This window comes from Sminthopsis crassicaudata, chromosome 3, assembly GCF_048593235.1.
Source record: "Sminthopsis crassicaudata isolate SCR6 chromosome 3, ASM4859323v1, whole genome shotgun sequence".
Classification (NCBI taxonomy): Eukaryota; Metazoa; Chordata; class Mammalia; order Dasyuromorphia; family Dasyuridae; genus Sminthopsis; species Sminthopsis crassicaudata.
Genome location: NC_133619.1, coordinates 277,895,892 through 277,920,223, shown reverse-complemented (window position 1 = coordinate 277,920,223; position 24,332 = coordinate 277,895,892). Strand labels below are relative to the sequence as shown.

Here is a 24,332-nt window from a genome sequence, read left to right as displayed (position 1 = left end):
CTATGTACCCAGTACTGAAAACTTTAGTTTTCTTTTTTTTAAAGCACAATCTGAAATTTCTTTTCAAAATAGCTGGGTCAATTCACAGTTTTATTAATAGTGGGTTAATATGCTTGAATTTCAATAATTTATCCAACATGATCAAGTCCCATCTTTTTTGTCATTTTTGCCAATTTGTTCTGGCTTGAGGTGAAACCTCAGAGTTGTTATTTGCATTTCTCTTGCTATCAGTGATTTGAAGTAATCTTTCAAATGATCATTAAAAAAATCTTTCTAAAGCCATATTTTCTATTACAATTTACATTATTATGGAAATTTACTGGAGTCAAAAATAGTTTGAAATTTCTTGCTAGGGATAAAAATTAGAACATACATTTTTTGAAAAATGCAATTCTGATTGGGTAAAATAACACACATTGCTTGTTAATGGGGAAACTGAAGGTGATAGACCTCTTCAGAAGATAGACATGGTTGATTGGGTGTCTGTACTAAGTCTGGCAATAATACAGTGAGTGCTACCAGACTGCCTAAGAAGAAATACATCAGAACAGGAAGCTCCCAAAGTAGATCAGTAGTGATATAAGGCCTTCTGTTGCCTTGGTGAAAATTGGCAGGCTATGCTTGTCCTTATCTCCCCCTGAATATATATACATATACACACATATATACATATATGTATAATATATAATTACATACATATGTACACATATACATAAATTAAGTAGTGTATGTATATGTGTATATAAGTATATATGAAATATCTGGATAGTTCAGTTACTTCTATATACTCTAAATATACATTTTCATACGGGAAAAAAAATAACTGCAACCAAGTAAATATCTCAACATTTGAAAATGGTGCCATTATGTTTCTGGCTAATTTAGTCAAAATCATTTACTTTTTTTATTGATATATTAAAATATTAAATAAAAAATATTAAATAAATAAATAAAATATTAAAATAATTGATATTTTAAATGTATTTATCTTTGAGAAAGAAATACATGTAGTGATACTGTTTATTTTTATTAATTAACTTGTTTTTAGGGGGAAATGATAGTCTTTTAATATACAATGCCATAGCTAACAAGTTGGGTGTATATAAAGGATTGATGAATGCAACAATCCATTTTATACACATATTGTATGCATATGAATATACACATGTAGTCCTGGTACCTTTTTATATTTTATTAAATATAGGATAACAATGAAACCAATTTCCAGATATTTGTGTAAGAACAATAGCAAAAAAGCAAAGTGAGCCATCAGTCAATCAATATAGATATCTAGATTGTAAAGTGAGAAATTGGGACTTGAACCATAATAATAATTACTACTACCTACCACTATTCCCATCCACTACTACTACCACTATCAATTAACATTTATATAGCATTTCAAGGATGGCAAACTCTTTTCAAATTCTCATTTGATCCTCACAACAACCTTGAGAGGTACAATTGCCATTTCTATTTTACAGATGAGGAAACTGAGGTTGCAGAGATTAAATGATTTGCTGAGGGGCATATAGTCAATAAGTGTCAGAGGCAGAATTTGAACTCAGATCTTCTCCAGATCTAGTGCTCTATTGTGCCATCTAGTATCTTTTTTAAATTTTATTTTTTTAGAAGAGCTATGTGTTCTTGTTTTTTTTTTTCTTTTTCCTGATTATACATGTACATTATTAATTTTTTAAATACACATTTCTCTATGAAACATGTTGGGAGAGAAAAATCAGAACAAAACGGAAAAATCACAAGAGAACAAAAGCAGAAGAAAAAGAAAGAAAAAAAAAAGAAAAAATGTGTTGAATTATAGTCAGTCTCTATAGTTCTCTCTGGATGAAGATGGCATTTTCTATCCATAGTTTATTGGGGAAGCCTTGGGTCACTGAAGAAGAATCATGTCTTTCATACATCTTTCATAGTTGATTATCACACATTCCTGCCTTTACTGTGTACAGAGTATTCCTGGTTTCTGCTACTTTCACTCAACATCAGTTTGTCTAAATCTTTCCAGGACTTTTAAAAATCAACTTGTTCATCATTTTTAATAGAATAATAATAGTCCATTACTTGCATATACCATAACTTATTCAGCCGTTCCCCAACTGATAGGCATTTACTCATTTTCCAGTTCTTTGCCACCATGAAAAGAAATGCTACATTCTTGTGCATGTGGGTCCTTTTCCTTTCTTTACGATTTTCTTGGGATACAGATTCAATAATAGCACTGCTGGGTCAAAGAATATGCAGTTTTATAGTCCTTTGAGCATAGTTCCAAATTGTCCTTCAGAATGGTTGGATTATTTCACAACTCCACCAATAATGTATGACTGTCCTAGTTTTCCCACAAATCCTACAATATTTATCATTATTTTTTCCTGTCATCTTAGCCAATCTGAGAAATATGAGATAGTAGCTCAGAGTTATTTTAATTTTCATTGCTCTAATTGATAGTGATTTAGAGTATATGACTAGAGATAATTTAATTTTATCATCTAAAAATTGTCTGTTCATTTCCTTTGAACAATTTTCAATTGGGGAATGACTTATTCTTATATATTTAACAGAGTTCTTTATATATTTTGGAATTAGGCTTTTATCAGAAACACTGACTAATTTTTTTCTCAGCTTTGTACTTCCCTTTTAAACTTGTTTGTGTTGGTTTTCTTTGTGCAAAACCGTTTTAATTTAACGTAATCAAAGTTATCTATTTTGCATTTCATAATGTTCTCTAGTTCTTCATTGATCATAATTTCCTCCCTTCTCCAAAGATCTGATAAGTAAACTATCCCTTGCTCTCCTAATTTGCTTGTGGTGTTGCCCCATCATGATATCTAGTCTCTAAAGTTACTCATTTCCTAGCCTCAGTTCACTGTAGTTCAACTTTGCACTTTGTCTTAGTCTCTAACTTTTGCTCTAAAAGGGACAACTTTCTCATGTATTTAAGTGAAACTAGATCTGTAGTCTTGGCACATTTTAATACATGATGTACATTTCATTGTAACAATACAGGTACAAGGTCTAATAATCATATTTTTTATGCACAAATTTATTAGATAAGCACAACCAAAAATAATTCCAGAAATGAACAGATGAACACAACCAAAACCTAGCCCTAGCTCTGCCATCATTGTATACATATGTTTATCTGCCAGACACTAACACCATGCTTTGACATAGTGCACAGAGGCTGGGTGATTGGCAGTGTCAGTCTCCTTCATTGACTTCTTTTAAGCCAAATCTCCATCTCTTTATGTAGTGAATATAGCAGATATAACAGGTGCTGCAGTGAATGTAATAAAGTACCATCAAATTTGAATTAAAAATTCCTACTTAATGAATATTCATGTCCCTGTTAATGTATTTTCTAGAGCTGGACATGTACAAGGGATAAATGTCAGCAGGATGCTTCAACAGCTGCTATGCTGAAGAGTTTTAGAATAATTGAAAGGACAGCAGACAGAAGAAGTGCTTTAAGCTTCACTTTAGATGATGTAATGCAATCGTGGAGTATTGGGAAAGTCGATTAGTTGACAAACCCGCTATAAGGAAATCACAGACAGGACAGACTTGTCTTTTTGTTTTTGAGAAAAGATGTCAGGATAACAAATAGTGATGTTCACTGAATGCCAGAAGAGAGTCTGCATTTTGCATGCAATCTGAAAAGGACCACTTATAAAAATTAGCCAAGTGAATACATGAACATTAAATTATCAGTAACAGACTAAAGGATGATGGAATAATTTCAAGGGAATATACATAAGAAAAGGTTTATTTTTTTCACCTAAATTTGTTATAACTTCTTAAGAAGGATGAAGGGGCAAGAATGAAAAAAACAGAACTTTGGAAAACTCGTGTCCCTTCAAGGACATGCTGGTATATATTTTAAAAGGAAAATATTGAAGTTTCTTCATAAGTCTATCATATGCCTGACCAGCAAAAATTGCTGTTCTCCCCACTGCCTCCTTAGAAGATTGAGATATTAAAAAGTTATTAATGTAAAAAACACTATAACTTTTTAAAAGCTCATAAATTAATATATGTGTGTGGATATATAATATTATGTGCATATGAAGATTATGCTGGTAAATATTTACCTCTGGGAGGGTGATGACATTTTTACATTTAATTGGCATTGTTGATATTTTCTACATCATGTTCTTAAATCTAGACAATCAACAAAACGATATAAAGCTCTGATATATAATGTTTGCCAATTTCTGAGGTGGAAATGCTCATAATGAAAATATAACAATCAACCCTCAAAAGCCAGTTAGAGTTGGCTCCAACACAATACAATGTATATTTACATCTTCATATACAAAAACCTAAGGCTTTTGGGAATGTTTTTGTTATCCAAATATTTCAGATACCGGAATATTTATGTCTTTCAAGAGCAAAACTAAAACTTTTGAATGTTTCAGGTAAAAATATTTCTAAAATGAAAACCACATCTTAGTTTTATAGTAACTGTCATAGTAATTGTATATATAATCTATCATAGATTTTATCTCATTTGATCCTCACATCAATCTTGTGAGGTTGGACAGAGCAGCTTTTTTTCCGTATACATATAATCATTTTCATTCTACTTTTGGGCATCTGAGGCAAATGATTTATTTAGTTCAGGCATTTATAGCCCTTTTTTTGGTATGTGCCACAAGTCCTCCTGGCAGACTGATGAAGCATATAAGCCCTTCTCAGAATGTTTTAAAATGAACAAAACCAAAAATATATAGGATTACAAATGAAATTACATTGAAATATATACATGCATACATACATGTGTATGTATGTGTGTATAAGTCCATGGGCCCCAGATTTTTTTAGAGAACTTGGCCTCAGAATGATCTGAGTTCAGATTCTACCTGTGATTTTTGCATTTTGCATGTAATCTGACTTGTGGGAATATGGGCAAGTCATTTAACTTTATAATGCATCAGAAAACTCTCTAAGATGACAAGTTGTCTATCTAAATTGATGTAAGGAGTTTACCATATTGATTATATAACAGGTCAAACATTGCCTTCTCTCAAAAAAAAAAAAAAATGAGGCACCTTATTTTGGGATGACTCTAATTGTTAAGAAAATTTTCCTTACACTGAATCCACATACAAATCTCTGCAGCTTGAATCTAGTTCTGTCCTTTGAGGACAAATACAATAAGTTTAATCTTTCTTCCCTAAATATTTGAAGATGGTTATCACTGATCTACTAGGTTTTCTAATCTCCAGGAGCATCCTCCTTGATTTTTTTCTTCTCATCTAGCATAATTTTGAGGCCTTTTATCACCTTAGTCACTTTCTTGTCCATAAATTCCTAAATTGTGGTTCCCAGAATTGAATGCAATCCTCCAGAGGTGACCTGAGGGGGACACTATAAAGTAGATCCATCCGGTCATTTTCTGCACACTATGCCCTTCTGATGGCCGTTTATAATAAGTCTTCTGGATGCCATGCTGCTTTGTTTCTCATTTTGAGTTTCCATTTAGGGTTGGAGCATTGGCAAAGTCTGTTCCATCCTGTTTTCACTTTAAATCTTTGAGTCTCCTGTATGTTTTTCTCTGTATGTCTGCCTTGCACACACATAAGTGTTTATTTATTTTTTTGATAAAGGGAATCCAATAGATCTTGATTTTTCATTCTTATTAACCCACTACAACATAAGGCTCATTCTAGTAATTAGAAAAGAGCTCTTTCATGAAGCTACTGTATTAACTCTGGCATCCACCCTGGCTTGAGAGAAAGGAGAGATGCAGGATTCGCTTATCCTTTTGCTCTTGTTTGTTCCCTCAGTTCTGCTTTAGTTGATGAGAAACAGTGTCGTTTTAATCATGATTCACCTTTGCCTCAAACAACCTTCCATTTTCTTCACATGACTCTTCCCCGGCTCTGTTTATAGGATGATTTCACCAGGCAGAGACTGCATCTAATTCGGCGATAAATAACCCATAATAACTACCACCACCACAACAGACTGCGGCAGGCTTTTCCACGGCTTGTTCATTCTATTTTTACTCCCAGCTAGCTTCATGAAGGAGATTATTAATATAATTCACACTTGAGTGTGAGGACCTGAAAATGCTTCCGCAAGGGTTAATTCCTATTTAGGGAAAGATGAATTCTGTCCCTTCCTTCATGCGCTTAGAACAATCTATAGAGTATATTCTCTGTGTGCATAGCGGTTAAGAAAAATGTCTCATCTGGACAGGTCAGGTTCATACCCAGGCAAGATTTCTCATTACTTCCTGATACAAAATGGTGTCTTACATGTGTCGCTCGGTGCCTTCACACAGATTTTCCTGAATATTTTTCTTGTTGCTTTAGTGACTGAACAACAAGCTTGGGCTTCCAGAGAAGCCGCACAGATACATTAAATGTGCAACTACGGGTGAGTGACAGCCTCTCGGAGTATGTTTCTTCATTTGTGAGGTTCCTGCAGTACCTCCATTACAGGGTCCTTTAAAGAGCGGATAAGATGCATTTTGCAAGCCTTAAAGTGTCGTATGAATGCCAGCTGTTATGATCACAGCCTGGAGAGACACTGTGATAGAGAGGACTTGATGCGTGAGCAGGAAAAGACCCAGGGTGACATTTATTCCAAACTCCTTGGTTCTCTAAAATGATCATTATATTACCATTATTATTCTAGTGCTGCAGAGGGAGAACTGCGTTTCCTCCCGAGGGCTCCCTCTCCACCTGTTTCCCCCAGACCTGCTTAGCGTCATTCCTCTCATTTGCCCGGGCTTCTGGGAGAATCAGTGGAAGAAGTGTCGCGCAGGACACGCGTGTGTTTGCAGAAATCTAGGATATGTCTCTGACCCCATCCTGTGCCAGCTGCTCAGCCCATCCAAAAGACATTGGCAATGCCCTAAACGCAGACCCCTGCACGGCCAGGCCAAAACCCGCCCGCAACTGGGCTTGAGCCCCGCGCTCGTTCCACCCCGCCCGCACCTGTTCACGCAGAAGCTCCAGTACAGGTGCTCGGATTCCTAACGAGCCAACTGCGCATGCTCAGTAGCCGCAGAAGGATCGGTGGGTTGTGTTTATCTGGGATGTTTTGCTCTTAGGTGGAGAGAATAATTTTGGGGAAGGGGCCAGCTTCTCGCCTGGCATCAGCTGCCCCGGCCGCCGCCGCCGGGTCCCAGAAAAGTGATATGGCTTTGGCTGCACAGAGCAGAGAGTAAGCGCCCGCCACTTTGGCGCTTCAGCGAGTAGGAAAAAAGCAGGAGTCAGGCAACAAGGAGCCAAGGAGCAGCGAAGGCAGCACCGAGCTCGCGCCCGCAGCCGCGCTCCTCCCTCCTTTCCTCCGCCGCGTGCGCGCGTGCGCACACAATACAAACGCGCTCTTTCTCGCCCTTGTACTTCTCTCTCCCACGTCCCCCGGCGCGCGCGCGCGCACCCCCCACGCGCTCTCGCGCTCGCTCTCTCGCTCCCACCCCCATCCACCCACCTCCCCTCCTCCCGCCCGCCCAGCCGCTGCCCGAGCTTCTGTAGTATGGCATCGAGGAGAATGGAGACCAAACCCGTGATAACCTGTCTCAAAACCCTCCTTATCATCTACTCCTTCGTTTTCTGGGTGAGTACCTCCGCCGCGCCCCTCACTCAGGCTCAAGGAGAGGGGAAAGGGGAGGGCGTGAGGTGATGACTGGCTTGCCCCCGCTGTCCGTCGGTCAGTCTGTGTGGGGCTCGGAGATGAGGACAGATGCCCCGGGGGGGGGGTGGATAACGGTGCGCTCCGCGCGGGGGCTGCTGCTGCTTCTGTTGCACCGGGGGGAGGGGGCAGCTTGCAGCTAAGCTTGCAGCAGCCGCCTCGGCTGGGGTGGCTGCGCCAGCCCCAGCCCCAGCGCCCGCGCCAGCCCCGGCGCGCGCGGAGCGGGGGGAGGTGGTGCGTGGCATTTGGGTCGTCTGCTGGCGTTTCTGCAGCAGCAGCATCTTGGATGCCCGCCTTGTCCAGTGTCCCGATATTGCCGGGGGTGGTCGGAGCAGGAGAGGAGGGGAAGTGGTGCAGTCTTTTAGGTCTCTGCTTTTTCCCAGCTTTCTTACTGCCTTTTTTTTTTTTTTTTTTGCGGGGGGGTGGGGGGACAGGGAGGGAGATTAGCAGGATGAGATGGACGCCCCTGCAGAAAAGTTGCGAGGTTCGATTTTATTCCCCTTCCCTACTTGACACCCACCCACGTCTCCGCCTCTGCGTTTGCTCCTACTGAACCTGTGAGCCGCAGGCTCCCCCTGGCCCCTTAAAGAAGCTCTCCTCTGAGAGGACCCCCGGCCTGGCTATTCTCGAGTATTCTCGATCCTCCCGGGACCCACGGGTGGGAGACAGGGGCACAGGGAGCCGAAGGGGCTGTGGGGGGGAGCCCAGAATCTACGGTGGGATAACCAGCGGGAGCCCACCTGAGGTCCTGGCAAGCAAGGGTCATTCGGTGAGGGGATTTAAGGTTTTTCCAAGAAACGTTTGCAGGTGCACGTCGAACATCCTGCGTGATTCTAAACAGTCGCAGTCCACAGACCGCCTCCCATCCCCATCCCTCCCACCCCTCCTGTGAGGCACAGAGCAGATCTCTCCCACCCTCACTCGCCGTCCTTTCCCTTCCTTTTTGGTTATAAATCTTGCTTCCCCAGCCAGCTGACCGCAGTGGTAGCCTCTTCTCTCCGCTCGGATTGTCGCGGGGGTAATCCACCCCTTCCATTCCGAGTCACCGGGCTTTAGGGTTTAATGCAGAAAGGTGACGTCATCCACCAACTCGGCCTGGCTGCTGGGGGTATGGGCTGCCGTTTGGAAGGTGCGCCTCCTCCGAGACTTATTACTGATTGGGGAGGGGGATCAAGGAGAGAAGGCTCTGGTGGTTAGAGCTTATGTCTTATTCCATTCCATTCTGTTCATGTGACAGGTGCAGAGATGACTTTGCAATGAGGTTCCTTTTTTTTTTTTTTTTTTTAGGGGGAGGGGGGATGTCGAGAGAGTATATACCCTGAAATGGATTTAAAGATTTCACATTCCTTATTGGCTCTGCTACTGAACCTAATAATGTGAAAGCCCAGCGTTTCATCAATGGGTGTAGATGTAACCCGACCTTTTCCTTGCTGTGATCTGGGCCATTTACTCTTCCAGTCAGTCATCTTGTAAATCGAGACGGCCAAAAAAAAAAAAAAAAAAGCCAGCCAATATTGGCTTTGATTTGCTCAGCCAACATTCGAAACCTTCCCACCCACCCCCACTCCCATTTGCCCTAATTTTGGTTAGTGACTTAGTACTTAAAGATATATCTGACAGCTCAGTTCCGAATGAAGCAATTCGATTGTAATGGCTGCAAAAAATAATTCGTGATTTATGGAGAGGAGAAAGAGGATATGTTGTGATTAAACAAACAAATAAACCCCAAACATTCAGGCTGCCCAGGAATCACAATTCTTTCTAGAACGGTAACTTCTCATTCCTTAGGTATATGACACACACGAGCGTCCCAGCACCCTTTTAGTGCTATGTAGATAGCAAAAACTAATGTCTCAGCTGATGGCAAGGCATCGGAAGTCCTTAATTGGCTTAGGAAGATGAGCAAAACACAAGTTTTATTTGAACCTAAAACCATATGTTAGACTATATTTGATAGTTGTGTAGGTCATAGTAGTGTAATTTTATTTAGTTGCTGGAAATGTTTTAATTTCATATCAACCATTTCCTTGATCTGCTTTTCATTAATTAAAAAAATTAGTAAAATTCCTTCCTTTTCTCAAGTATGCTTTGTTTTCAGATTTGGATCTGATGTAATTGATTTAGGTGACTATTTTTACTTCCAGGAAAAATGGAATTGATGAAAAGATATTATTGTTAATGAAGATATCCGCATCACTATATGAGTTTTACTGTCTTTTACTTTCCTCCCCACAATTCTTTTCCTTTCCTTTTTGGCTCCAAATCTTTACTCCCTTTTTACTTTCAATTTTATGGCAATTAATGTTGTGTAATCTTGGCAAATACCATTTTAAGCATAATTCTAAAAGATTTTTAAGATATTTTAATCAAGAATGACAATATTCTATAGCCACAACAAAAGATATTAGGAACTTGATTTAAATACTTTAAGCTCTCTAAAAACAATTAAAAGTCATTTTAAACTAAATTATTATTATTTCTTATATTTCTATGTAAAAAGATTGTCCTTTAACATTCACATTTTGCTAATGGTGTTTTTTTTTTCCCAGAATATTTTCAGTAAATGGTGGGGCTTTACATAATTTTGTTGATTTGAAATTTTTATGGAAAGGTTTGTTTTGATTAAATAGATATATTAGAAAATTAATAAACCGTGTTTTAGAGTTTGTGTATTTTTCTAGAGGAATGTGATGAGAAGATTGGTTAAGGATTATATCTTTGTGAAGTTTGAGAATGTTTTGATCAAATAATTATCTTAAACTTAAAATAATTTAGTGTCTCTCAGTGGTATTGGGGAAATTGAGATCAATTTGGAAATTATTCAGGGTAGCCTCTCTCCTACTATCCCAAATGATAAGCTTTCAGTGTACCAAGTCTTCAACAGATTTTTCTTCACTGATTGGCCACCTGCTGTCTGCATCTGGCATATTTATAGTGCCAGGCTGTGTAGGAGGTCTGGGAGAGGTGAGTCCACTGTTTCATTTCTTTGGGGTTTTGGATCTGAGCAAAATTTAGCCTTCTGCTTTCTCTCAAGTCAGTTACTATAGTTATATTTTTTTAATTTCTGGAAAAATTTAAGAAAACACTTGCTTAAAGTGGTATTGCTTTTCAAAAGCCTCTTTTTTCAAGGTTCAGCTCAGGTGCCCCTCTCATACAAGATTTTCTGATTCCTCAAGTTTGCAAGCATTATCTTCCCCGAGTTTCAAAGAGCCTTTTGATCTCTTCTTTGTCCCCTTTATTTCCTACTTTGCATTATTCTTGGGAAGTGGTACCAGATCTAGATCCTGGCTAAAAAGTAACTTAGTTCTGGAATCACAGTGTACAAATACAACATACTCTTTAATCATGGGTGTCAAATGAAGCAGGAACTAGATCTGCCTAGAGTGTAAAAAGGTGAAACATTTGTGTTTTGTACTGTGTATGTTGATTTGCTTAACTTTTGTAATTCCAAAATTAAGTTGTAGTTCCGTAATTGACTTGTGATTTTCTTAAGGCTAGTTTTCTATCAGTGATAATTTGTCTTTCTTTCAACTTCTCTTCTATGTGACTTAAATCTAGATCAATGCCATCAGAATTCTGTGCTGTTACTCTGCCTTATTAGCAACAAGGTGGTAAACATTTATTCTCTTAGATGGTATGAATGATTTTTAAGAACAAGGGTATACAAGAGCTTCTTGTATGATATTTGGGCCCTTGAAGACACGTTAAATAGTGATAATGGTCTTTCAGTTTAAATATCTTCTTAAATGCTTTTTAAGCTAATGCTTCATTTAACTTAGGGTAATATCTCTAGAGCTGGAAGGGAACTCAAGGGCAATTGAAATAGATTAGACCCCTTACTTTTCAAATGAAGAAAAACTCAGAGCATTGAGTAGAGCTGGGATTTGAATTAATCTCAAATCCAAAGCCAGTGCTCTTTTCTGTGGTACCATTTATTTGTATGTTTTTGTGTTGATGTTTACATTTGAGGAAAAAACATTCTAATAATATCTTATATTTACACACTAACAAATGGCTTGTTTTTATAGACTCAAGTGGTCTGTTTAGCATAAGTGCTTCTCCTGGTTTATTCCAAATCCTTTAGAGTCAGAATAGTTTTTAAAAATAAATTTTAATATGGTTGAGGTGACTTGAAGGTGATACTGCTAGGAGTTTGGGGAAGAAGGATAGACTAGATCACTTTTTGGAGGGTTTTCAATCCTAAAATTTAGTAATAACACTAATTAAATTAATGATAAAATAAACAGATTGAGGTATCCAAAGAGTTTTATAGAAATCTTCACATAAAGTACTGAGTAAACTATTCTTTTGAAAATAACTTGTTCTAATTTTTAGGGGAAAACCTCTAAATTCCAACTTTTCAAAAGAGAGGATTATAAATTTCCCAGAATAAATTTTTGTATTTTAAGAATTTTGTTAGGAATTCGAATTAAAAATTACTTAAAAACAAAGGCTTATTTTATTTTTCTGCCAGGCAATTGGGCTTAAGTGACTTGCCCTGGGTCTCATAGCTCATAAGTGTTAAGTGTCTGAGGTCTGATTTGAACTCAGATTCTCCTGATTCCAGGGCTGGTACTCTGTTTACTGTGCCATGTAGCTGCCCCTGAAAAGTTTTATTTTTAAGGTCAATTTTTTAAAGCAAAATTAACCATATCTAGACATATTGGGGTTGATTTTTCCTAAACCAACTTTTTTTTTTTAATGAGAATAGTCATTAAATTCAGAGTATAATATCTCAAACTCATCTTTCACTTAAGAAGAATCTTTTTGGAAGATCCAATTTTAAAAACAAAATTTAAACTTAATTGGAAAATTGATACATAAAATCTTGCTGCCTTCACTTGTACATCCCTATTTTTGTTTCTTTCTGGCTCAAAATGTTATGTTTGTATTTTATTTATATATAATTTACCAGAAATTTTTATCTCTGCTGCTTTTAAAACTTTGATTTTTGTTGTCCTCTCTTTCATGAGAGATATTTTTGTTGTTTTTTCCCCCTATCTTTATGTCACTAAAAACCTGAATATATTAGGAGATAAAACTTTTTATTTTTCAAAAAATAACTTCAAAAAAACTTTAACTTTTTGTCATTGGATCTGTGCTTCTGATAAGAAGCATTCAATCTGTAGAATGTGAAAAAAACAGAATTCTGGTGTTAGAGAAATTTTCTAGAGATAAGATGGTTCTATTCTGAGTTTTAACTAAGCAGTTCAGAAAGAGCTCAGAATTCAAGAGAAACTATAACAGGCCTGGTTAAACCACAAGATTAGTCTTGACCTTAAGTTGATGGTAGTGTTATAAAAAAGAGATGTGGACTCCCAATATAAAAGGATTTAAATTGGAGACCTTTGGGTTTTGTTGGGTGTGACCATAGAAGTTGTGAACTGATGAGCTTTTGACTCATATTTAGCTATAAGTTATTTGAATTTGGGGATGAGAAGAAGAAGATGGGGTATTGCTCAGTGACAGATGTAAAAATATTCTCACTTTCTTGTCTAGATTGAGTAAAAATTATTTAAATGCTGATGTGCTATTTAGAAAACCAGTGATTTTCTTCATAGACCTTTGAATTCACAAGAAGAAAATATGCATGAGAAAAGCAGTGTAGATAAAATGGTCTAGACAAAAATTATTGCATATAGGAGAGTTAGCATCTCTAATATGACTTGGGCAAGTTACTTTGTCTTATTAAGACTTAGATTTTGCTCTAAAATAGATATAATATGTATACTGTGTATCTCGCAATATTATTTTGAAAAAAGAACTTTGCAAATTGTAAAGAACTTCATAAATAAAAGTTCTTAATATTAGCATTAATCAGTAGAATTCCTTTAAAAAAATTGGAATTGTCTAATCCCCATGGAGTAAATACTTAACTGTTTGTTGGTCAGAAAAAACTAGACTTCTAAGAAGAACCATATTTAGGTGATTCAGAACTTTTATGATCTGCTTATAAGCTAGCCTTAGCTGTCCTGTTTTAAAAAAATGGAGCTAGTAATACCAGAATCCTTTTAACCCTGGTATTTTAAGAATGAATGAGTATAAACTGTTGTGTTTTTATTTTTTAAAAAGATAAGCTCAGCATCAATACAGAGTGGAGGTAATTACTATGTTGATACTAACTTTAAAAATTCCTTTTTTTTTTTTTTTTTGCTAACTTTCAATGCAAGAAAATATCTGATTGACTTTGATTTATTCTGAATAGCAAATGGAGGTGAATGGTTTTCTTTCAGCATGCAGCACTACTGAAAAATTCAGATCAAAGTGTCTTAAAAACATGATATCTGGGTTGAGCTAGTAAGTGTATCATGCTAATTATGTTGAGGAAGAAAAAGCAGCTGAAGGATGTGTGCATAAATTGTTTTTGCTCCTATTTATGTTTATTCCATATGGCAACCTTTACAAGATGGCTTGTCCTGGCCATATGAGGTGTCATTCTTCCTGTCTCTCTGTGGTTTGAGTGCTATTTTTGCTGAAATTGTAGTATAGCAAGTGTTTGACCATCTCATTTTTGACACTGAGATTCTGTTTCATGCCATCAAAATAATGCAAAGCATTTGCCTGATCATTCTATATGCTTATATATTTTTATCATTAGAATATTTATTTCAGGGGGCAGCTAGGTGGCACAGTGGATAGAGCACCAGCCCTGAATTCAAGAGGACCCGAGTTCAAATGTGGTCTCAGACACTTAACACTTCCTAGCTGTGTGACCCTGGGCAAGTCACTTAACCCCAGCCTTGAGGGGGAAAAAAATATTTATTTCAGCATTTATATTGTAGCCACGTTCAGTTTAGCAAACTGACCACCTATATTCACACTTAGCACTGTGCTAATAAGCATGATTTCAAAACAGAAGTGATCTCTTTCAAGATCTGAGATCACTTTGGAATTCTCAGTAAATATTTTAGAATAAACTGACCTAGATTGCTAGGATTATAGCAACCAGGGATAACTACTTTGATGTTAAAACCTCCTGCCAAAGAGATGTGGATTCCCAATCTAGAAGGATTTAAGTTGGAGACTTTTGGGTTTTGTTGGATGTGATCAGGAAAACTAATGAACTTTTGACTCATATTTAACTATAAATTATTTGAATTTGGGGATGAGAAGCAGAAAATGGGGTATTGCTCAGTATTGGATTGCCCCTCTACCTCCCCCCCCAATCTTTCTATCTTGCCCAGACTGGAAGTGCAGAAATAACAATACCACTACTGAAATGGAGCTTTGGCCTGCTCAGTTTTTAAATTGGGCTGTTTATCCCTTCTTAGAAAACTGGTACCTCTCACCCTCACCCTCACCCTCATGCCTGGTTTTACACAGACCACTGTATTGAGTACCAAACTTAGTTTGGCTGATCAGCAGCTGCTGCCTGCTGTAGCTCATAATTGCTAAACTCAAGAGATTTCCCAGTCCCAACCATCTTGTAATCTGGAATTATAGGTTCCTATGATTATTCTTAATTAAAGTTATACATTTTAAAGTAGATTAGATATATGATCATGAGCAAGTTGATTAATCTCTAAGCCTCAGTTTCCTTTTTTCTTAAAAAAAAATAGGGACAAAAATACTGCCTTACATGGTGGTTGTGGTAGAAACCATTTTGTAAAATTTAAAGTATTATCAGTGAAGAACACTCTCTGGGCTACTTTCCCAGCCCTGGACCCAAACTGGTAGGTTGGATTTCCAGGGGGATAATTATTCCTAGATTCAAGATACTCTATGGGCCCAAATTCCTAAAATTATCATCATTGGTACACATCTTTAATAGTTAGTTAGAAGTCACAGTTAGCTCAAAAGCATTTGATGAGTAAGAGCAGGCTACAAACATTCATGCCTCTTAGCCTGTTTCACACTAATGCACAGATATATGTAATGTTAGTGAAATGGGGAGCCCACACATAGGAAGAAAGGATAGAAAGGCCACATGCCTGGGGAACACATGGTGATGGAAACTTATTCTCTGGCCCTGTAGGGCCCTGAATACCCCTGGGGAACACACATGGCCTTGATACCCTTTTTCATGTTGTATTTCATTTATGAAATTCCTTCCCTAACTCCCTATGCTAGTGAGTACAAAAGAAACAATAGATGAAATACGAAAATCCTATCACCTAAATAATGATACAGCAAAATAAAGAATAAACTCTGCTAAATAATAAACCCACCAGTTTGAGTGTCTCTGTATAGACAGAAATAAAGCTATGTTTAATATACCCAAAAATCTAAAGTTTTAGAAGATGAGGTCTATTCATGTAAATATACATCCTATAGCATATGAACTTTCTACATGCAAAATTATAGGTAATATTGTAAACTAGATGTATTTGAGCAAGAAGCCAAATTTAGTCTCATAGACTTGCTGGAATAAGACTCATAACTAAAATACCTCCATGGAAGTTGTAATCTAGATCTGATTCAGGCCATTCTAGTGGTTCAAATTCTGCATTAGAATGAAATGAGAAACTCATAGTCTAATGTTTAATAGTTAATAATAATTTCTAATTAGTTAATAGTTTGTTAGTTAATAATAGTTAATAAAAGGAAGCTTACTTAGCCATAGCATAGAAAGGATACTTAGCCAGGATACAACATTGATTATGGTGAGTAGAGCTTTCCTCTTGTCTTCATGTTGGCCATGCTAGTGCACCAGTTAAATCTTAAGGGAGTGCAATTCATTTTTATGAACTGGCTTTTTCTACATGGGTTGCCTAGGATGTTCTGCTCTATCAGTGGCCCAAGCCTTAGACTCATGGGCCAAGTAAGTCTTTAAAAATGCAATTTGAATAGCTTTTCATTTTTCCAAATACATGCAAAGATTGTTTTCAACATTCATCTTTACAAAACTCAGTGTTCCAAATTTTTCTTCCTCCCTCTATATTTGTCATGTTGCACAAGAAAAATCAGATCAAAAGCGGGGGGGGGGGAGAATCATGTTTAAAAAAAACCAAGCAAAAAACAATAACAAAGGTGAATAGACTATGCTTTGATTCACATTTAGTCTCTCTATAGTTATCTCTCTGGATGCAGAAAAGGCTCTCTCCATCCCAAGTCTGTTGGAATTTCCTTGAATCACCTCATTGTTGAGAAGAGCCATGTCCATCATAGTTCATCATCATATAATCTTCTTGTTGGCCGTATACTACTTGCTTCATTCAGAATCAGTTCATGCAAGTCTTTTTAGGGTTTTCCGAAATCAGCCTGGTAATCATTTCTTAATTTTTATTTTCCATAATATCCATATACCATCACTTATCCACTCAACTGATGGGCATCCACTCAATTTCCAGTTCCTTGCCATTACAAAAAGGGCTGCCAGAAATTAGATATGGATCCACACTTAACACCATATACCAAGATAAGATCAAAATGGGTCCATGACTTAGGCATAAAGAATGAGATAAATAGATTAGAGGAACAGAGAATAGTCTACCTCTCAGACCTGTGGAGGAGGAAGGAATTTATGACCAGAGGAGAACTAGAGATCATTATTGATCTCAAAATAGAAGATTTTGAGTACATCAAACTAAAAAGTTTCTGTGCAAACAAGATTAGAAGGGAAGTAACAAATTGGGAAAATATTTTTAAAGTTAAAGGTTCTGATAAAGGTCTCATTTCCAAAATATATAGAGAATTGATCCTAATTTATAAGAAATCAAACCATTCTCCAATTGATAAATGGTCAAAGGATATGAACAGACAATTCTCTGATGATGAAATTGAAATTATATCCACTAATATGAAAGAGTGTTGCAAATCACTACTGATCAGAGAAATGCAAATTAAGGCAACTCTCAGATACCACTACACACCTGTCAGATTGGCTAAGATGACAGGAACAAATAATGATGAATATTGGAGGGGATGTGGGAAAACTGGGACACTAATACATTGTTGGTGGAGTTGTGAAAGAATCCAGCCATTCTGGAGAGCAATTTCTCCTATGCCCAAAAAGTTATCAAACTGTGCATACCCTTTGATCCAGCATTGCTGGTATTGGGCTTATATCCCAAAGAAATACGGAAAGGGACCTGTATATGCCAAAATGTTTGTAGGGGCTAGAAACTGGAAGATGAATGGATGTCCGTCAGTTGGAGAATGGTTGGGTAAATTATGATATATGAATGTTATGGAATATTATTGCTCTGTAAGAAATGACCAGCAGAAGGAATACAGAGAGGCTTGGAGAGACTTACATCAACTGATGCTGAGTGAAATGAATAGAACCAGAAGATCGCTGTACACTTCAATGTTGTATGAAGATGTATTCTGATGGAAGTAGATATCTTCAACATAAAGAACATCCAACCCACTTCCAGTTGATCAATGATGGACAGAAATAACTACACCCAGAGAAGGAACACTGGGAAGTGAATGTAAATTGTTAGCACTACTGTCTGTCTGCCCAGGTTACTTATACCTTCGGAATCTAATACTTAATGTGCAACAAGAAAATGGTATTTACATACATATATTGTATCTAGGTTATATTGTAACATATGTAAAATGTATGGGATTGCCTGTCATCAAGGGGAGGGAGTAGAGGGAGGGAGGGGATAATTTGGAAAAATGAATACAAGGGATAATATTATTAAAAAAAATTACTCATGCTATATAATATATATATATACTATATTTATATTTATATATAATATATAAATACTGTGAAAAAATTATAAATACCAAAAAAAAAAAAAAAAGAAAAGAAAAAAGAAGAAAAGATGAAAAAAAAAAAAAAAAACCCAAAAAGGGCTGCCACAAACATTTTTGCACATGTGGGTCCCTTTCTTTCCTTTAAGAACTCTTTGGGATATACACCCAGTAGAAACACTGCTGGATCAAAGGGTATGAGGCCAATTAAATCTTAAGGAAAATTTTAGTACCTTTTAAGGAAAAAAAACTAGCATAGCCTATATAGCAGATATTACTTCTTCTGTGGAAAGGCATACCATATTGGAAAGGAATAGAATAGATAAACGGGGTAGTGTTATTATACATTAATATATAGTCATATAAAGAAATCTACGAATCATAGTAATTAAGTATGCCTGGAAAAACTTTTAGATTAGAATCAGTGGTGGAAATAGTTGAGGGTGTTTGACTATTTGTCTATGAATTAGGATCTTTAACTATCCAAGTATCTGTTGGAATTTTCTATTTTATATTGATAGTAAATAAGACTAATGTTGAACATAATTTTTGAAAGCAGATTTTACAACAGGGAGTTATTTCCTATTATCTATAATCCTATAAAAGTTGGTATGAAGATGATAGAAAGTATTTAAGAATTAAATTCTTAAAACACAAAGATTCTGATGATTCAAAAGAGCTTTCTAAAGAGATCAATGGAGATATACGGGAGACTTGTCAATCTTTTCAGATTTTTAAATATCAAGAAATAGAAAATGGGGAGAAAGATTAACCAAGAAGCTGTGATTAAGTGTTTTCTAGGTATCACTTGTGTTAGATGCTGGGGGTACAAAGATGGAAATGAAACCATCCTCGTCCTTAAGGAGTTCACATTCTGTAAGCATGACCACCATGTACAAAGAATTCATTTAGTGATTAATATAAATATGGACACATAGGAAGAAAAATATGGCTCAAAATGTATGAAGGGATGAAGACTTGGGACAAAACAAAATTTTAAGCTATACTGGGAACAAGAAAACTGTCAGGAATGTATAGCACGGATGCTTAGTGGTGGAAGAGACAAAGACAACAGGCTTCGCTAAGAGGCAGCCTCTGGATTGCTTTTGTTTTCTCTGCTAATGAGAATAAATTGTGTTTGACTGGAGGACAGGAACAAAATGTTTAGCAAGGAATTGAAACCAGACAAAACATCAAGAGAAAATAGAGTTGTTCCGATTGCATTCAAGACACAAAGCCCACCTACTATGATAAAAGAACCTATAGATGCAATTAAGCTTCTGTCAGTGGTCTTTGAAAGATCTAGAGAATGATTAAAGTATCATAAGGTGCAGGCCACATGGTGGCAAAGATAGAAAATTGGATTTGGAAACAGGGAAAGCTGAATTCAATTCCTGCCCCAGAAATTTATTTAATCTTGGGTAAATCCCTTAACCTTTCTGTTCCTCAGTTTCTCCATGTGTAAAATGACTTGATTGACCTTAAACCTCAACCCCTAGACTGAGGACTTACTTATTTGATAAAAACTGCTTGGAAAACTGGAAAGTATTTTGGCACAAATTAGGTATAGACCAACATTTCTTACTCAGTATACTGAGATTAGATATGTTATTTTTAAATATAAAAGGACACATCATCAACAAAATAGAGACTGAAGGAAGAAAATGCCTTTCACAGTTATAGATAGGAAAGAAGTCATGATTTAACAAGCAAGAAAGGATCACAGAAGAAAAAATAAACTTTGATGATGTAAAAATGCAAAATTTTTTTCACACTTAAAAAAAAAAAACCAATGCAGTTAAAATTAGAAGGGAACCAGTTAAAGAATCTTTTCAGCAACACATAGACACTTCAAAATTTTTTTAGCAAGTGCCAAGTCAAAAGACATGAACAGACAGTTTTCTTTTTTAATCTATTTTATTTTTTATCTAATATATTTTATTTTGTCTTTTCCCATTTAATAGTATTAGTTTTTTCATATCAAAAGATATTTATTTTCTTTCTTTTTTAATCTGATAATATTTTATTTTTCCCAATTGATAGTATTATTTTTCCAATTAAAGATAATTTTCAACATTCATTTTCGAATGATTGAGTTCTGAGTTCTTCCCCTCCATCCTTGCCTAACCCCCTCCCCAAGACAGCAAGTAATCTGATACAGATTATTCATGTATAATAATGTTAAACATATTTCTACATTAATTATGTTGTAAAAGAAAAATCAGAACAAAATGGAACTATCACAGTCAAAAACATAAAAATGCTCCAAATCATTAATAATTAGAAAAATTCAAATTAAATAAATTGAGGTTTTGCCCATCAGATTGGCAAATTTAACAAAAGTAATAATAATTATTGTAAGCAAGGGGATGCTGGAGCCAGCTTGAACAGGTTCACTAGAACTGCTTATTAAATTTTCAGAGTGAGCATTTATACCTTGGAAATAAACAAACATTACAAATCAGTACTCAATATGTTGTTTTGTTGATTCTTGAGACCTAATAAGTGATGGAGAAAATATTAATAATGCAAATTATACTTTAGAAAGTATGTTTTATTTCTGATTGTTGAGTATTTACCAACACCCTCCCCCCAGTTTTAGATGTTATAGGGCAGAATAATAATAATAGCTAACATTTATACAACACTATGGATTTGGTTGCTTTTCATGTTCTATCACTCTAGGACAATTTTTCTGGGATTATTTCTTGCATTATGTCAAGGTTCTTTTTTTGATCAGAACTTTCAGGTAGTCCAATTATTCTTACTTAATGGGAAATTCTTCTTTGGAAATATAGAATCTTCTGTTCTGTTTGTGGGGGGAATATGCAGAGCTTGATATTTCCTGGCCTACTCTGCCATCTTCCCAGAATCCTCCTTCTTACCAATGAATTTATGCATTACTAATTACTGATTACTAAGTACTGATTACTAAAGAAAGAGAATTCTGAGGTGACAGGGGGTACTTATTTTCCTAATTTATATGCCCTTCTGCTCTATCCTAGTACCAGAACCACAATAACTTTAATGTATTTGTGGATATTATTGAAAATCTATTCCATTTATTTAGAAAGCAGACTATTCTGTGTAAGTCCTGTATTCTTTCTTTTATCTCCCCCTTCCGCACTCTCCTTTTCTCCAATCTGTGACAATGAAATGGTCTTTCTTGTCAAATCCATCCCAGTCTACATGCACCTTTGATTTCTTATTCTATCCCTTTCTTTCCAGATTACAGCTTCAATTATCCTGTTCTCTAATCTGTTCCTTCATTACTGCCCTCAAACATGCCCATATCTCCCTCATCTTTAAAAATCCTTCATTAGATCCTACCATCCCCTCAAAGTATCATACTATATCTTTCTTCCTTTTTTCCAGCCATTTCCAAGAAAAAAAGCTCTTTACCTTATTGCCCTCAAGAAGTTTACTGCTTAAAACATCACAGGCACTTAACAGATGTTTGAATTGAACTAACTTTTTCCTTTTAAACTTTATCACATTCTGTTTAGTTCTTTGAGGACAGTAATGTTCACGTGCCGATCCTTGTCCTTACTGAAAATACAGTTATCATAATATTTATCAAGAAAAATTGCATATAATCTTTTCTGGGTAACTTCCCTCAGGGCAGCTATCACTCTCAGTTCTAGCCATTACTGTGTAAGCTTGACTTCTAAAACTATAGTTCATAAGCTCTTACTGACATTCATCCCATTAATAGCCAATACACCGAATTAACTTTTAGGAAAGGAATGAATCAGGTGGCATAGTAATAGTAGTTTCCCCTCCACCTCCCCAAACTTGGGGCAAACTCTCCCCAAAATATACATAGAACTCATGAGAAAAACAGACTCAATTAGAGTATAATGATGAGGAAACAGATATATAGGGAACGTATATAGAGTTATATAACTTACAAGTTATATAAGTTATATCCTTATATAACACTTCATTACTCATGATAGTGAAGACCTGGAAATATTTTCTCCCCTTAGAAGAGTCTTTAGGAAGCTACCCATAGGCCCATAATCTCTGCTGTGTAGAGTGCATAGCCAGGTTCATGAAGTCTGCTCTTCTCCCCAGCCTGAATCTGGAAGGTCAAGGATAGTTTTCTTTGAAATGTCTATAGCCAACTTTTCTTTGCCATCAAGGAATCCCATTTCTCAAAGATACTTTTTCCCATGAGTGACAGCTTTTTTTTTTTGTATCCATGTTTCTCTAGAGTTAGTGTTTCTGATCTTTCGAACTATCTCAGAATCTTTTGACATGATGAATTGCTGGATGGAGTGTCTCCAACTTCTCAATGGACAGTGGAGGAAGAGGGGAATCCCCTTCTTCCACAAAGCCCCACAAAGTCTTCCTGACCTTGCATTCCTAGCTTAGAACTACATCTTGGACTTAGCTCTTACAGATGCATATCCAAATTTTGGTCTTTCAGTTCTCTAGAGAGAGGGATCTATACTCTAAAAAGGAATATAGGCGAAAATATAGTTAGTATTACACTCCCTTTTTAAAAAAGCAAACCAACAAATTAATCACCATATGTGATTAAATCCTTATTTCACCATCTGATTTGGAGGGAAGAGGAAGTTTCCAGCTTCCTTCCCTTACACTATTTTTATTTGGCAGACGAGTAAATAAAGGTTATTTAAGGTCTGGTTATAATGAGAATGAATTATTGTATTTCTTCTTCATGAGAATTTTATTTATCTAAATGATGAATGCATTCTACATAAGGGAAACACTCATGTGTCCCTAATTTTCATTATTCTTGATGCATAATTATCAACTGATTGCATTTCTTCGTCAGTAAATAAATCTTGAGTACTATATTTGCAACTTATTCAACTCTTTATACATCCATATGAATATTCAATATGGAGTTATATTTTTAATTATCTCAGCTAACTCAAATATCTGTCTGTCTAAATATCTATCATTCTATTATCTCACCCCTACCTATCTATATCTCTCTATCTAATCCTTATATTCTATTTATTTGTTTACTTTTGGATACTAGGTCTTCCTATTTCTCAAAGACTGGAAGATTACTCACAATGCCAATCCACTGCTAATCATTCCAGAAACTTTTAACATGCTCCAATTTTTGGACATTGGTCCATTTTCCCAGTCCAGGCAGCCTAATGGCCTCCAACTCTTAGGGACTTTCCATATTGCATATTGTAGCAAATACTTGATCTGCTTTAGCTTAGTGACAGCTCAGAACTCTGGAATTTAAGGAATCTACCAACTCCAGACTCCCTTCCTGGAAGAGACTGCAAGGGACCACACCTACCTTTGCTATCATTTTTGAAAGGCAGCATGATGTAATGAATATAGCCAGAGCCTTGGGTTCAAGATCTATCTGGAGAAGGTTTTGATTTTTTTTTTTTAAATCTGTCAAATGAGAGGGTTGCACTTAATGGCCTGCAAGAGCCCCTACATCTTGTGACCCTGCATGTTCACCCTCACCCTTATTCCTACCAGAGTGGTCCAGGAAAATGATTTGTTTCCAATTCATGCCTCAAATGGGGAAAGCTATATTGGCAATATCTTTCTCTGGAACAGGAGTGAATCATACAGGGTTTTGTTTTTGTTTTTGTTTTTTGTTTGTTTTTTAATCATAGTTTGAGGATTGTATACTGCTTTTTGAGGATTGTATACTGCTTTAGCCCCCCTGCTCTGAGTCTCAGGAATATGCTAATCCATCTGGACACTGCATTTCCAGGCTCATGAATGCTCTCTTCTGTCTCTATTTTGTGCTGGCTTCCCTGGCCTCCAGAGTGTTCTGCCTATACTCTTCTCCTTGACAAAATCATCCAGATTCTGTCTGACACAAAGTCTTACTCATTGGGAAATTCTTTGGAAATATAGAATCTTCTGTCAAGTTCCTCCATTAAAAACAGATTATAGATAGAACTTTAGAAATGGAAAGCATCTTAAAGACAGCAACTATTCCCCCTTTTCTACCATATTGTATAAATGGAATAATTGAAGCTTAGAGAGATTAAAAGACTCCCACGTGG

General features: G+C 36.4%; 1 protein-coding gene across 2 annotated transcripts in view; it reads left to right on the top strand.

Annotated features, from left to right (window-relative positions):
* The first annotated feature begins 7,013 nt into the window (after positions 1-7,013).
* Positions 7,014-24,332, top strand: part of TSPAN7 (tetraspanin 7) — a 102,300-nt gene continuing 84,981 nt past the window's right edge. The window contains exon 1 of one of the 2 annotated variants that reach the window (XM_074300837.1): positions 7,014-7,587. In XM_074300837.1, the coding sequence (XP_074156938.1) occupies positions 7,507-7,587 (81 nt within the window). In that variant the 5' untranslated portion in view covers positions 7,014-7,506. The remainder of the gene's footprint in view (positions 7,588-24,332) is intronic. The other variant, XM_074300838.1, reaches the window with a different exon arrangement.